The sequence below is a fragment of the Neoarius graeffei genome, chromosome 21 (assembly GCF_027579695.1).
Source record: "Neoarius graeffei isolate fNeoGra1 chromosome 21, fNeoGra1.pri, whole genome shotgun sequence".
Taxonomy (NCBI): Eukaryota; Metazoa; Chordata; class Actinopteri; order Siluriformes; family Ariidae; genus Neoarius; species Neoarius graeffei.
This window is the reverse complement of record NC_083589.1, coordinates 35,083,973-35,098,644: the sequence shown is the minus strand read 5'-3', so window position 1 is coordinate 35,098,644 and position 14,672 is coordinate 35,083,973. Positions and strand designations below refer to the sequence as shown.

At 42.1% G+C, this 14,672-nt stretch overlaps 1 protein-coding gene across 2 annotated transcripts in view; it reads left to right on the top strand.

Moving 5' to 3' along the window:
* Positions 1-13,760, top strand: part of LOC132869702 (sodium- and chloride-dependent GABA transporter 2-like) — a 63,263-nt gene extending 49,503 nt beyond the window's left edge. For both annotated transcript variants that reach the window (XM_060903030.1, XM_060903031.1), the window contains exons 11-16: positions 3,135-3,247; positions 5,038-5,175; positions 5,720-5,822; positions 9,572-9,672; positions 10,145-10,291; positions 13,105-13,760. In XM_060903030.1, the coding sequence (XP_060759013.1) occupies positions 3,135-3,247; positions 5,038-5,175; positions 5,720-5,822; positions 9,572-9,672; positions 10,145-10,291; positions 13,105-13,272 (770 nt within the window). In that variant the 3' untranslated portion in view covers positions 13,273-13,760. The remainder of the gene's footprint in view (positions 1-3,134; positions 3,248-5,037; positions 5,176-5,719; positions 5,823-9,571; positions 9,673-10,144; positions 10,292-13,104) is intronic.
* The last annotated feature ends 912 nt before the right edge of the window (positions 13,761-14,672 follow it).

Sequence of the window (14,672 nt, the reverse complement as noted above, 5' to 3'; positions counted from 1 at the left end):
ATCTGTCCTACAGTCTACCAACAGCAAAGGAACACAACGCTAGCTAATGTCGTTAGCTAATAGCTACTACAGAAGAACAAAGAGGTTACAATGGGTTATTTTAGCCTATTTGGTTACACACTCGCCGCCACAGAATGTTAACAGCAATGTAATGCCTTTTCTGGCTAATTTTATTCGTCTTACCTCCAACAAAGTGGTCACTACACAAGCGCTGGTATGCCGAGGGCTGCCAATCTGTTAATGGCCGCTATCCATCTTCTCCATCGGGATCCGATAAAATGATAACCCTTGCCTTGTTTGTTGATGGTTACTACATCCAGGTGCACAACAATATAGTGGCATGATGGAAGTCTTGCTGAAAATAAACACTTTCTTTGCTGCCGTTCCTCAATGCTGGCTGTGGTAAACTACTGGTAGTACATGTCCAAAATGGCGGCCGCGTTTGTCGTGACGTCACGTGAAAAGGGTCCATAACCTATCCTTCAAAATAGAAAAATAGGGGAAGGGCGGGGTGGCGTTCGGCGGGAGCGTTTGACCATCGATTACTCTCACTTGGTCAAACGCGTGTCGCAGAGTCTCGTCTCGCGATTGTTCCAGTGGGAAATCCGCGAGGGATTCCCCAATAGAAAGAGGAGGGGCCGGGGGCTCCTCACTCTGTCGCGGAGATGACGTAGACGGCTCTGCGACCGCCGCTCCAGCCAAAGCGACACCGGGACCCTCCCCTATCAACCGGCAGGACCCACTCTTTACTAGGCGTGCTATCAAACCCCGAAATCCTGGCCAATCAGTCCCCAAGATCAAAGAGTGGGTAAGGCGAGGATTAACCGCCGCCTTCACTATTGATTTTTCCCCTCTGAAATATATGTGGACCGACACCAACGGGTAGCTGTGAATATCCCCATGCACACACAACACCTTCACCCCTTGTGCTCCCCCCAATGCCTCGTCTTGCACCAGGCTTTGGCGGATTGAGGTCTGATTGCAGCCTGAATCCACCAACGCCTGATATGTAGCCCCTTGCACACTTACCGGTATGCGATATGCTCCGGCCCGATCGAGGGCAGCCTCTGGCGCGTCGGGGATCCGCACCACCGCCCCCCACCTCCATCGCTGCACACTGTTGCTGCAGGTGGCCCAGTTCCCCGCAGCGCCAGCAAACCGGCCCAGGCCTTCCCTCTGCAGCTGTGTTCTGAGGCTCACTCACCTGAGGGGGGGGAGAGACAGACACAGAAGGGAGAAACGGGAGGGCACCACGGGTGCGGCGGGCCGGCTGGGGTGGAGCCGGCCCCCGCCTCCGTGGTGGGGGAATGGGGCGAGGACGAGACACGGGAGGAGGGGGGAGAGAAAGAGAGAGAGGAGAGGAGAGAGAAGACGATGTCGGTGGTTGTCCTGCCACCGGAACAGCCGCCAGATGATCCTCCGCCAGTCCCACGGCCTGATCCAGCGACGCCGGGCGGTGGCACTGGACCCACTCCACGGTTCCGGCTGGTAAGCGGGCGATGAACTGTTCCAGCGCCACCTGGTCGATGATTCCCTCGGTGTCGCGATCTTCGGCCCTCAGCCACCGCCAGCAGGCGTCCCGGAGCTGCTGGCCGAACGCAAACGGGCTGCCGACTTCCTCCATTCGCAGCGCGCGGAAGCGCTGGCGCTGCTGCTCCGGCGTGCGCCCCACGCGCTGGAGGACAGCCCGGCGAAGGTCGGCGTAGGCCAGCCGGCGATCGGCGGGGAGCTGTAGTGCGGCCAGCTGCGCCTCTCCCGTCAGGAGGGGGAGGAGGCGCGCCGCGCGCTGCTCCATCGGCCACCCCGAGGCTTCTGCGACCTGCTCGAACAACGTGATGAAAGCCTCGGGGTCGTCCTGCGGGCCCATCTTAGTTAAGGTGAGGGGAGACGGGCCCGCGGCCGGGGTGCTGGTGGACCCCGCTGACGCGAGGAGACGCCGGAACGCCTCTCGATCTTCCTGTTGAACCAGCACCAGGGCTTCGAAGCGGCGCTCCTGCTCCTTCCGGAGCGTGACGAGTGCCTGGTGCTGGCTCTGCTGAGCCGTGGCGAGGGCGTGGACCAAGTCCGCGAACGGGGAGGATTCCATGGGGCTGCAGGACTGATGCTCCACCTTCCCGGGTTTCGGCACCACTGTAGCGCGAATAGCGTGTGGGTGGAGCACAGAGGACGGCAGGACAGAGATCAAGGTTTTTCCAGATGGCTTTATTGCCGAACTTTTCAGTCTAGCAATCTTTACACTAAGCAGGCAGAGACACACACACACTGTCGGCTCTGCCGGGGAAGAAACTCCTTTCCGCTCTCCCTTTCCCTCCTTAAGTAGGGCGGTTTACTGGGGAGAACACACAAAACACAGGTTAATGACACTCAGGTGAAGCGATTCTGCCACTTACCTTCCCCAACTCCGCCCTCCTGTCACAGACCGGCGCTTGACCACGCCCCCGCTGCCACAATACCATAATAATTTGGCATAAAATATTTATATCTACATTAATTTTTATACTAATTTAGTGCAAGAGTGTCACACCTGCACGCCTTGGCATGTGCATCAGATAGACTCTCGGGCGCGCTCTGGACAGCATCCGCACTAAGTGGATTCTCACGCGCATGCCGTAAATAGTTTCACATAAAGGTAGCAACAGCCACTGTCAAATGGTACAGTTGAAATCTCGTTCTTGGACTCGACTCTAAATTTTCTTTAATGACTTGGACTTGACTCGGACTTGAACACTGGGGACTCTAGACTGGATTTGGACTCGAGGTTTAGTGACTTGACTACAACACTGACATGTTGCACGTCACTCTGGTTAAGAGTGTCTGCTACATGCCTGTAATGTCATGTAATGTAGTAGTCAGTTCATATCAGAAATATAAATGCACTACATTCTGCCTCTAGAAGGTGCTTCAAACCAACACATCATCTCGGCGTTTGCGCCAAGCTCCTTTCCCCACGTAATGAAAGAAAACTAATTTAATCCTTCAGTTACTTCGCTGCACCACTGAAAGTAATTTGATATCTACTGTTTCATTTTGTCTGTTTTATGGAGCACAATGGTGGAAAGTACATACTAAGAAAGCAATTATCATAATGTGCTCAGTAAAATGATGCGCTATCCTTGTACTGAATTGTTTTGCAGGTCCAGGCTTGGCGTTTATAGCATATCCCAAAGCCCTGTCTCTCCTCCCAGGCCCTCAGTTCTGGTCTGTCCTTTTCTTCCTGATGGTCCTCTTCCTCGGATTAGACAGCCAGGTAGTAATGTGTAGTAGTATATCAGAACATATATCGGAGGCATGTATATTAGTTGTATGTCAGAGTGACTGGAATTGTGAACACCCTGTAGCACAAGCAGCTTTGCAAAAGCCTTGGCACCATTAGTCTATGATTGGTACACCCTGTTCACCATGTGTTTTCCCCAGAAACATACCTGGAACATATAATGATGTAATGAAGGCTTTCATAAAAAAGCTTCTTTAGGTTATAACATCTCGAACACTACTCAGCCATTATAGGTAGGGAACACTCTGCTACTGGGTCTTAATTCCCATACTTATATACTATCATAGATGATGTCTGGGCTTACAAAACTGTCCAGTGTTTATACAAAAAAAATACAAATAGATACATTGCCAGAAAAGAGGCAATGAACAATGGTGAACCATTACTAGGACTTCAGCTTAGACAAAACTTAGCCAAACACACCAAAAAAGCAACAGGGCAAAGGATTTTGCAAGGGATTAGCAGCAAGCTGCCAGGTCGCTCTGCTGTGTGTAGTTGTTGATGTTGATTTTAAAAGTAACTTAGTAAATTACATCGGGAAATGAATACTTAAGTCTAAGTGAAAAATACTGTAGCGAGTGTGTGCATGGAAGAAGAGTCTGGAGACAGAAATCTTAGTTTCTCAGTCATTAGCCTGTGCTACTTGCTCTCAATAGCACTGGCTTGACCGCTTTATTAGCATTCGCTAACATGACTGATGAACGCTACACCGGCTGGAAGGTGACTTCACTGCTGCGCTGATGGTGCCTACTCGCGGTTAAGCTCACGTTAGCCTTCGAGTAGGCTGAGGGCAATACATTTTGGCCCCTCCCACTATAAATCAAAATCTGATTGGTTAATTAATCTGTCACTTCCTTCATAAACATACACTGCCATAGCCTGTCCCGGTAATGAAGTCCTAGCCAATGAGTGAGCCAGCTCGAAACTCTTCTCAGCTTAGAGACAACAAACAAAAAAAATCTCACTGGATAACTCGATTTTAATGTTTTCAGGACAGTAACCCTTTCATTTCTGAAGCACATTTGATAGAAAATGAGGCCAAATTAGAAGTGAATAATGATAATGAAATTATGAAAGAATGAAAGAAATTAAATATAACATTTGAAATGCTGATATGTTTGGGCCTCCTCTGAAAGCCTAGAAGGCCCTAACGGTTCCCGGGCTGAGATTTACCAAACAAAAGAAGTATAGAGAGATGAACACTTTGTGACATCATCTGTCTTATCATGTATTGTGGAGCTGAAGTGAATGAAGCAGATCAAGGCCATAACTCTGTCCATAACTCTGAAAAAATGCATTAAAAGCAAAATAATTTGGTTTAGTAATTTAGCTAATGCCAGGTATCACTAGATACAATTTGGCTCAATTGTTTACATGATGTACAAAGTGCATGCCACCATCTGTATTTGTTTGTTGCACCAATTATTCATATCAATTCAATTCAATTTATTTGTATCACACTTAACAATGGACATTGTAAAAAAGCAGTTTTACGGAAATATATAAATTCAAAATATACATTTTACATATATGAATTTATACATTTAATCACTAGTGATGCTATTTAATGATATTTAAGGATTTTTCACCATTCAATAGCACTGATGGAGTTTCTCAGATGAGCAGTAAACCATCTTTAAAATGATATCATTGCTCCAGTTGCCTTGACTTTACTCCTACTAAACACTGTTACTATTTTAAAGTATGTCTTTGAGAAATAAAACTCGGTTTATACATATAAACACTGTTTTTTTGTGTTTCAGTTTGTGTGTGTGGAGAGTCTTGCTACAGCACTCACCGATGTTTTCCCTGGAATTCTGAGGAAACCAAAACGCAGAGAGATTCTGGTGTTGCTCATTGCCGTGGTCTGCTTCCTGTTAGGCCTTCCTCTGGTCACTCCGGTACTGAATGAGAGAGAGTCACATACAGTAGAAGGGTCGAAAAGTCTGGGTTGACTACAAAGAAATTTTATTACATAACCCTTCAAATTAATCTCAGGCCAACACATATCACAAAAATACAAATAGCACAAAATTAAATCACATTTTAATCCTAGAAGAGAATTTTCTGAAATATTTTGTTTTCTTCCACTTCTTATACTTTTACTTTTGGCCACCATCTGAAATAATGTATTCTTGTGAATATTAAGTATACTATCAGATCTACTTTCAAATCATTCAGCAGACACTTTTTTCCAAAGTAATTTCCATTTGAGCTGAGCAGATAAGAGTTAATGGTCTTGCTCAAGGACCCAACAGTGACAGCCTGGCAGTACTGGGATTCAAACTCAAACTTTTGATTAAATAAATGAACAAATGATGAAATTAAAACAGTTAACATTTGGTCCTTGCTGTAATAATAGTCTAACTAAATTAAACCTGACAGCCAACACCTGAGTCAACCAAAATAACATAGTGTGTGTTTGTGTGTTTGCTTCTCATTCAGGGTGGGCTCCACCTCTTTAAGCTGATCGACATGTATGGCCCCAGTGGAACAAATCTGCTCTTCATCGCCATCTTTGAGACAGTTATCATTGCCTGGGTGTATGGTAAGCTTCTGCAGAGAAGAATTATATGTGGATTAAAGTGTTTATATAGATTACAGCAGAGATTTTCAAATCGTTCAGAGTGGTGGCCAGATTACAAAAACGTGAAAAATAAGATATCTGTTCAAGAAAATTACAACCCCAATTCCAAAAAAGTTGGGACAAAATCTTTTCAGGGAAGGCCTTCCTTCTTTCAGCAAGACAATGCCAAACTGCTTTCTGCACATATTGAAACTGCATGGCTCTGTAGTAAAAGAGTCCAGGTGCTAAACTGGCGTGCCTGCAGTCCAGACCTGTCTCCCATTTAAAACATTTGGCACATTATGAAGTGCAAAATACAACAAAGGAGACCCAGAACTGTTGAGCAACTGAAATTTTATATCTGACAAGAATGGGACAACATTTCTCTTTCAAAACTACAGTAATTGGGCTCCTCAGTTCCCAAACATTTACAGAGTGTTGTTGAAAGTAGAGGTGATGCGACACAGTGGTAAACATGCCCCTGTCCCAACTTTTTTGAAACATGTTGCTGACATCAAATTCAAAATGAACATATATTTTTCAAAAACAATAAAATTTCTTAGTTTCAGCATTTGATATGTTGTCTTTGTACTATTTTCAATGAAACATAGGGTTTCCATGATTTGTAATTTATTGTATTCTGGTTTTATTTCCAGTTTACACAGCGTCCCAACTTTTTTGGAATTGGAGTTGTATAATGTGCCCATTCAGCAGGCCTATTTCAGTTGTCTTTGTTCTTTGCTCAAAAAAAATTGAAGTAATCATTTAACCATTAAATAACATACAACTGTATAAAACATAAGCTCACTACATGTACAGTCCCATGAGTACACTTTCTGTGTGACGTTTGCATGTTATCCCCGTGGCTGTGTAGGTTTCCTCCGGGTGCTCCGGGTTCCCCCACAGTTCAGAGACATGTTCAGGTTAACTGGCTACTCTAAATTGTCCATAGTTGTGAATATGTGTGTGAATGATTGGGTGGGAACTGTTTTATGTCCTTGATGTCCACCTTGGGTAGCTCTCCTGAGCTAGCTAACAAATCTGCAGTAAACAGCCAACTATAGCTGACATACAAGAATAAGAAGACAGGTGTATTAACAGGAATGTAGGGGGTGTGGGTGCAAAAGAATCCAAGGTCTAGTCCTAGGTGTTATCCTGGTTCAGAGCCTGCATGGCCTGTAGGGAGAAGCTCCTCCTCATTCTCCCAGTGTTGGCCTTTAGGGAGCGGAAGCACTTCCTTGACTGCAACAGAGAGAAGAGTTCATTGTTCGGCATCATTGCACCATAGAGGGAAGTTTAAAGTCCCTTAAGCATCTAAGGTCATAAAAACACTGATGGACCTTCACCAGGGTGCTAATGTGACAGGACCATGACAGGTCCTGCGTGATGTGGACACCATAGTACCAGAAGTTCTAATGTAGTACATTACCAATTTCTAATGGAGTACTAATGTACATTATACAACAGGTTAGTCTTGCTATTTTTGGTATAACCTCACTGGGATGTATGTGTATCACTCCACTTGTCTCTTGTTCTGCTGGTAAATAATTTTGCTTGTTCCAAGTAATGAGTGAAATAATGTGATTTTTTTTTGCAGTGTATGCAAATAAATCTGTAGAGTAGAAGATTATAGACCCCTTGCGCATGACATCACACATCACGTGATAATTACACCTGGGGGTCAAACAGACACCATCTTTCGTGTAAGCAAGGCTTAATCTGTCTTTTCGGTTGTTCAAACCATTCAAATAGATAAAAGGTATGACCGTCTCCCCGGGATCAAGAAAAATTTTTAACAAAAAGAAGCAAATTCTTCAAGAACAACAAAGAAATGAGTGGTTAAAGAGAACTGTAAGCCTAAGCCTAAAAACGAGACGAGACGAGCTAAGCCTGAAGCCTGAAAACACACACACACAGACTGAACTTTACAACAGCTGCACACATGTGAAATGGAAATAAATCATTCGGCAGGAAAAACTATTTTGGATAAAATTGTTACTGTCTGTTACACACTTATCAACCTGTGTGACTCAGTTGTGCCTTTTGAATAGAGAGTAAATGAGGAGGGAACTAAACATTAACTGTTTATTGAAATTATTATTACAAGGTTGATTATAGTTACTGTATGAGTATAGCAACAACTGGAATGTACTGATTGTTAGCATTTGTAATTATTGTACCATCCACTATTGGATAAAATTAAAATAAAATCTTATAATATTGTTTGAAAGTCTAGAGCAAGATATTTTGTTATTTTACAAAAAGTAACACTTTAGATATTCTTTTAACAATACTATATAAATCACTATATAAATAATGGAGTGCAAAAAGCTCTGTAACCAGTGGTGTGCACAGATAGACACGAGGTGGTGCTCAAGCACCTGCCCCTCTGTCCAAAAAAGTGCCCTTTTGAAATTTTTTTTTTTACAGTTTACTGAGGCCAATGTCGACATGATCTTTTAGAAAAGCCGCGGCATTAAAAGTGTGTGTGAAAATAATGTCCCGATATGTGCCCCCTCCGCACACACACTGGACCTCTGTCTCTCTTGCTCTGTCTGTCACGTGAACAAGCGTGCAGTGCATTCAATGTGAGGTTGCAGCAGCATAGCGTCCTGGAAGCCACGGCCTTGTCGTAGCGCAGACAACACATCGGGCAGTCAGTCAGCTCTTCCCCTGCCCCACCAGCCAGGTAACACATGAATCGAGTGAAAATGTATTGTTTGCCCTCTAAGCCCAAGCTGTAATTATTTTGTCATGAAGTAGCCCGTCGCATACAGAAACAACTGCACATAAGTATTATATTTTTTGCTAGACCATTTTCAGATTTAGGAAAACAAAAATTTCTTTTTCTATTTTGTTCAACTAGAGATTCCTGGCAAAGTCAAAAAGCCTTGATGTAATAAATTAACATTAAGTGGTTGTTTTACACCTTTAAAAACTAAAACGGGTCAGTGGCGACCCGAACACAAGAGGAGGGTTAAATCTGACTTTTATAATAAGGTGTTCCACATGCGCAAAAAAGTGCCCTTTTTTCCCCCCAGAGCACTTGCCCCCCAAAATGCCTGTGCACGCCACTGTCTGCAACTAGATGTCCTTGGGGTTGTTGAGAGACGGAGGGGTGGGAATACCATCTAGCCCACAGTTCACGTCGGAGTCCTTTGAGAGGAAATGCTTTGGCTTTCGCAGCACTCTGTTCCCAAAAGCTGATATCGGGAAAAAAATATTTACACAAAGACGGTTTTCTTGCTTTTGTAGTTTTTTAAAACTGTTCTTCTGTATCGGGACTCTTCGGGAAAAAGAAGGTATATTCCAACATGTAGCTAATGCTAACGCTAGGCCACAAATCTGCACCATCACTCCAGTCATTTCGAGTAATTTTGTACAGATCAGAACTGCTAATAAACTCTAATTTCCATATATATATATATATATATATATATATATATATATATATATATATATATCCTTTGCTTCTTTCTGACAAAGATTATCCAAGTAATCTGGTAGTAGTTTTCTTCAGATAACAGCAACACACATTGGACATCTTCGCTTGGCTTCAGTATGCAAACAAAATGTGCTTGTCCCGCAGGTCTAGGGTAGCGACGGTTGCTAATGTAAATCTGACGTCAGTGCAAGGGGTCTATAGAAGCTAAATATCAAAATGTTGATAGATAGGAGCTATGTCTCAAACAGGAAACAGAAGCTAATTTAATATGACTACAATGCTACAGGTGTGGACCGTTTTTTTGATAACATCGAGGACATGATCGGATATCATCCCATATATGTGCTGAAGTATTGCTGGCTCTTCATCACCCCATTAATCTGTGGAGTAAGTTTAGTACATTTTTCTCGTCTTTTCTCTCTACTATTTCCTCTTTCGTCCATTGCTCTTTCTCTGCACAAACTGTTTTGCTTCATAACTCAAACAAACTGTTACACAATCAACAGAAGATAATGTTCATCTGAAGAAATGTACAAGTGAGGCCGAATCCAAGCACAGAGCTGCTAAGGAGCATCAGATATAAGCACTTCTATTCTGTTCTTGCCCATGAATCAAAAATAAGTAATTAGTTGTCGATGAACCTTGTACACCAAAACTAAGCTGTCAAATTGCAAACAATCTTTATGCAATAATTCTAATACAATGCAATATAAATTAGAGTAGTGAACAGGTAACTTGTTGCACCTTCCATGGTGCGAGATAATGATGACAGCTCTTTAGTGTCCAATTGTTTTTTTTGTCCTTTACCTCTTCTATCTCACTATCTGACACTCTGGCTCTCTTTCTAATTCCACCTCAGATCACACTTTTGTATGATCTGATCAGCAGTCCACCCCTCAGCGCTGTAACAGACTTCATACCCAGATGGGGTTCTGCAGTCGCTGCACTGCTCACTCTCACACCAATGATCTGCATCCCCATCTTCATCGTGGTCGCTGCTAGCAGGGTAAATCAACTATATAATGCATAAAATAGCTCTTAACTCAAATAGCATGATTTGGAAACCTGAAACTCTGCTGTTTTAAATCATACTGGTATTTATGATGTAAACACAAAACGGTATTTCTTGGTGTTTGTACTGCATATGTACATTGTTTGTTTTGATAAACTGGTGAAGGACAAGTGCATATAAATTATTCCTAGCAGCTTCCCTAACTATAAAAAATGCATTGTACCTTCATGCATTTCAATAATTATTTTGTTGTTCATACTAGTTTGTTTAAAAAAAAATCAGTTTAGTTTATACAGTAACTACAGTCAATGCACCATTCATAAACGGTGCATAATAAGGACTGCAGTTTTAAACATCTGTGATGAATATTTTATGTCAAGTTCATAAAGTTTGTGTTGCATTTAATTATTTGCACTTTGTACATGTATTATGTGCAAGAAAGACAAAATGGGCAGATTTGGCGGTTTAATTTGGCTCCTTCTTAGGTACACAGAAACCCAGTAAAGGTCCAAAATATGTACCTGTGCAGGTACTTTTATTTCTGAGAGTGTGAACATGATCATTCTTAGCCACCCCCTTTAAAATAAGGATTTAGGATTCTCTTAAAGGAGAACTGAAGGCAAATTTTTTATTATCAAAATTCTATTTCTCTCATTTTATTAAATACAGGAATGCATTTTTGATCGCTATTTTGTCACTGCTATAGCAAGTTATGAGTGTTTGAAATATGCTATGTAATATATCAGTCCATATGTCAAAGCAATGACCGTAAATGAGATTCGTTGAGACCTGTGCGAGACATCATAGGACGGAAGTAAAACATACAGCAGAAATCAAAGTGACCAACATCTGCCAACGTTGTCAAAAGACGCGCACGCCCTCTTTTGAATGCTGACGTAATCAAGCCGGAAGTTTTGTTTGTTTTGATAGCAATCAGGAAAATTTGAAAAAAGTAGGCAGTAATTGTCATTTAAACGCGTTTTTGTGCAATATTTCTTTTGGAAAACAATTTTCAAAATGGCGGCACTGACACCTGACACTTCACGTTTCAAAGTCTCGCACAAGTCTCATGAAGATTGCGCGGATAAGTGACACCTGCCATGGACCAAACGAACTAAATTCAACATGGCTAAAATCCGAATAGGCCGATAAGTATAATATTTAATTGCAATTAGTTGCCATTACAAGTAATGACAAGGTTACTAAAACCAAAAACGTAATTGAATAACATGTTAATTAAGAAATAAAGCAAGTTTAAAACTGAGTTCAGTTGTCCTTTAATGGCAGGTGAATGAGCAGGGCAATAAGACAACCCCTGACATCATGTGTCAATTATCAATTTCATTGATAATTTTCAGTATCACACCACTTTTAATAAAGAAAGAAAGAAAGAAAGAAAGAAAGAAAGGCTACAAATCTACGAAAGATTTTACAGTGCAGTTTAAGTGGACACTGTTCTTCTGCACTTGTGGGCAGTCCACGCAGCCACTCTTTGTCCAGTCTTGCGCCTCCTTCTCGCAGCTTCTGATGCCACTTCATCCGATTATCAGCCAGCTACTTCCAGACATCCGTTGCAATGTCCAGGGCCACTATGTCACACTTGGTCACATCCTTGAATCGAAGCAGTGGCCGCCCTCGCCCTCTATAGCGCCATCACTGAACTCGCTGTACAGGATGTCCTTTGGCAGCCACCTGTAATAAATAAATAAATAAATAAATAAATAAATTTTACACCCCAGTGCTGTTGAATTCTCAATTCTGATTGGTCAGAAGTCATTGATTAATTTTTCTATAACAGCAGCTCTGAGAGTAGTGCTGGCTGTAATTCAAAGCACAGGTTTGTATTAATGGACTTGTTCTATTGCATTATCATTTTGTCAGGGTGCAGGCATTTTTGGATGCAAACGCAGGGAAGAGCTGGTGTGTTGCAAACTGTAAACAAAGCCAAATTGGGAAACTGGAGACATAGTCAGGGATGGGCAAGGGTCAGTTGATTGGCGAACAGAATAGAAGCGATCAGGCGAGAGAACGAAGTCAGAAATGAACGTAAACAGAGTGCAATTACGGGAAGTCAGGCAGATAGTCAAATGGCTTGGTAAAGTCAGGCACGAGGACACAGAACCATACTTTGCAAAGTCAGAGTGTGTGAGAGCCGAGCTTATATAAGGAAGGTGATTGCCATTAAATTCGAGACAGATGTTGAAGTTAGAATTCTGGTGATGAGGGGCACTGTGGCACTTGGGAAGTGTAGTCCGAAGCGGCCATGTTTGGAAGCTGCTCCGAACTCAGGTTTTCAGCACTGTTACTGACAAATTTCAATAGTAACAAGGACTTGTATGCCAGACGTACCATATAAAATGAGTAAGAAAGTGTAATCATGGCGATGGCGAAGTTTTTCATGAAGATATGTTTATTTACGTTTATTTAGACATCTCCAGTGTCAGCTCAGTCAGAGGTAAAACTTTAAGTTTTCCGACATGGGCAAGTCTTTAGGAGAAGGCTTCTTGGTAACATGACAAGCTGCAATTTTTTTTCATTAATTTCACAAGATAAAAAGAGGATTTAATTCATTAAAAGATGCAAGTGTTGGCAAACTAATGTGGTATAAAACACTTCAGGATGTGCTCTTATAGGACAACAATGAACTTCGGGATGGTAATGGGATCACAGCATCTTATCACTGTTTATTTTCCAACAACAGCTCACCTCATTGTCTTTTATTCTTTATTTACATGTGTTAAAGCATTCACTTTTTCTTGCTTACTTACTTTTTCAAGTGTCTGTGTTGACCATCTAATTCTTCCCAGGGTCGTGACATGACCTCACCCTCTGCTGACCTGCAACAACGCAACCCAAACAAGCCTCGGCTAACGCTGTGTGAGTATGTCATCACTGAGGGAGAGAAGCTTTCTTACACAGAGGGAGAAAAAAGTGTTGAGGAAAAAGCCCTTAAGGAGGACACCACTGACATGTAAGCTGAAGTATGACCATGCAAAGTGAAGTATGACATCGGCAGAGGGTTCTTGATCACATATCTGGATGGATACAGAAACTAGATAATGAAACCTCATAAATGAGTTCACAAATGCAAGAAACTGATGCTGATCAACAGCATAAAATTCTGGTCAGTTTTTCCCCTCTCTCTTTTTCTATGAACAACACAAGCTCATTTCATAAATATATCTTTTGGGTAAGGATTGATTAAAGGTGGACCTGAGATTTCAGTGACCAGCACTGATGACATAGCTGTCCATAATACAGTTAATCTGGTGTCATATTTTATATTTAATCTCATGGGACTCGTCAGTATATCATCTTTATCAATTGTGACTGAGCCACAATTGAGTGTAGTCATTTTTATATGCCATTTGTATAGTTTTGTAAAACAGTGTGCTACAATTATCTATATCTATTATCTAACTACAGTGGTGCTTGAAAGTTTGTGAACCCTTTAGAATTTTCTATATTTCTGCATAAATATGACCTAAAACATCATCCGATTTTCACACAAGTACTAAAAGTAAATAAAGAGAGCCCAGTTAAACAAATGAGACAAAAATATTATACTTGGTCATTTATTTATTGAGGAAAATGATCCAATGTTACATATCTGTGAGTGGTAAAAGTATGTGAACCTTTGCTTTGAGTATCTGGTGTGACCCCCTTGTACAGCAATAACTGCAACTAAATGTTACCGGTAATTGTTGATCAGTCCTGCACACCGGCTTGGAGGAATTTTAGCCCATTCCTCCGTACAGAACAGCTTCAACTCTGGGATGTTGGTGGGTTTCCTCACATGAACTGCTCGCTTCAGGTCCTTCCACAACATTTCGATTGGATTAAGGTCAGGACTTTGACTTGGCCATTCCAAAATGGACATTGGACATTTTCCTTTAGAATTTGCTGGTATAATTCAGAATTCATTGTTCCATCAATGATGGCAAGCTGTCCTGACCCAGATGCAGCAAAACCGACTCAAATCATGATACTACCACCACCATGTTTCACAGATGGGATAAAGTTCTTATACTGGAATGCAGTGTTTTCCTTTCTCTAAACATAACGCTTCTCATTTAAACCAAAAAGTTCTATTTTGGTCTCATCCATCCACAAAACATTTTTCCAATAGCCTTCTGGCTTGTCCACATGATCTTTAGCAAACTGCAGATGAGCAGCAATGTTCTTTTTGGAGAGCACTGGCTTTCTCCTTGCAACCCTGCCATGCACACTATTGTTGTTTTGTGTTCTCCTGATGGTAGACTCATGAACATTAATATTTGCCAATGTGAGCGAGGCCTTCAGTTGCTTAGAAGTTACCCTGGGGTCTTTTGTGATCTCGCCGACTATTACACGCCTTGCTCTTGGAGCGATCTTT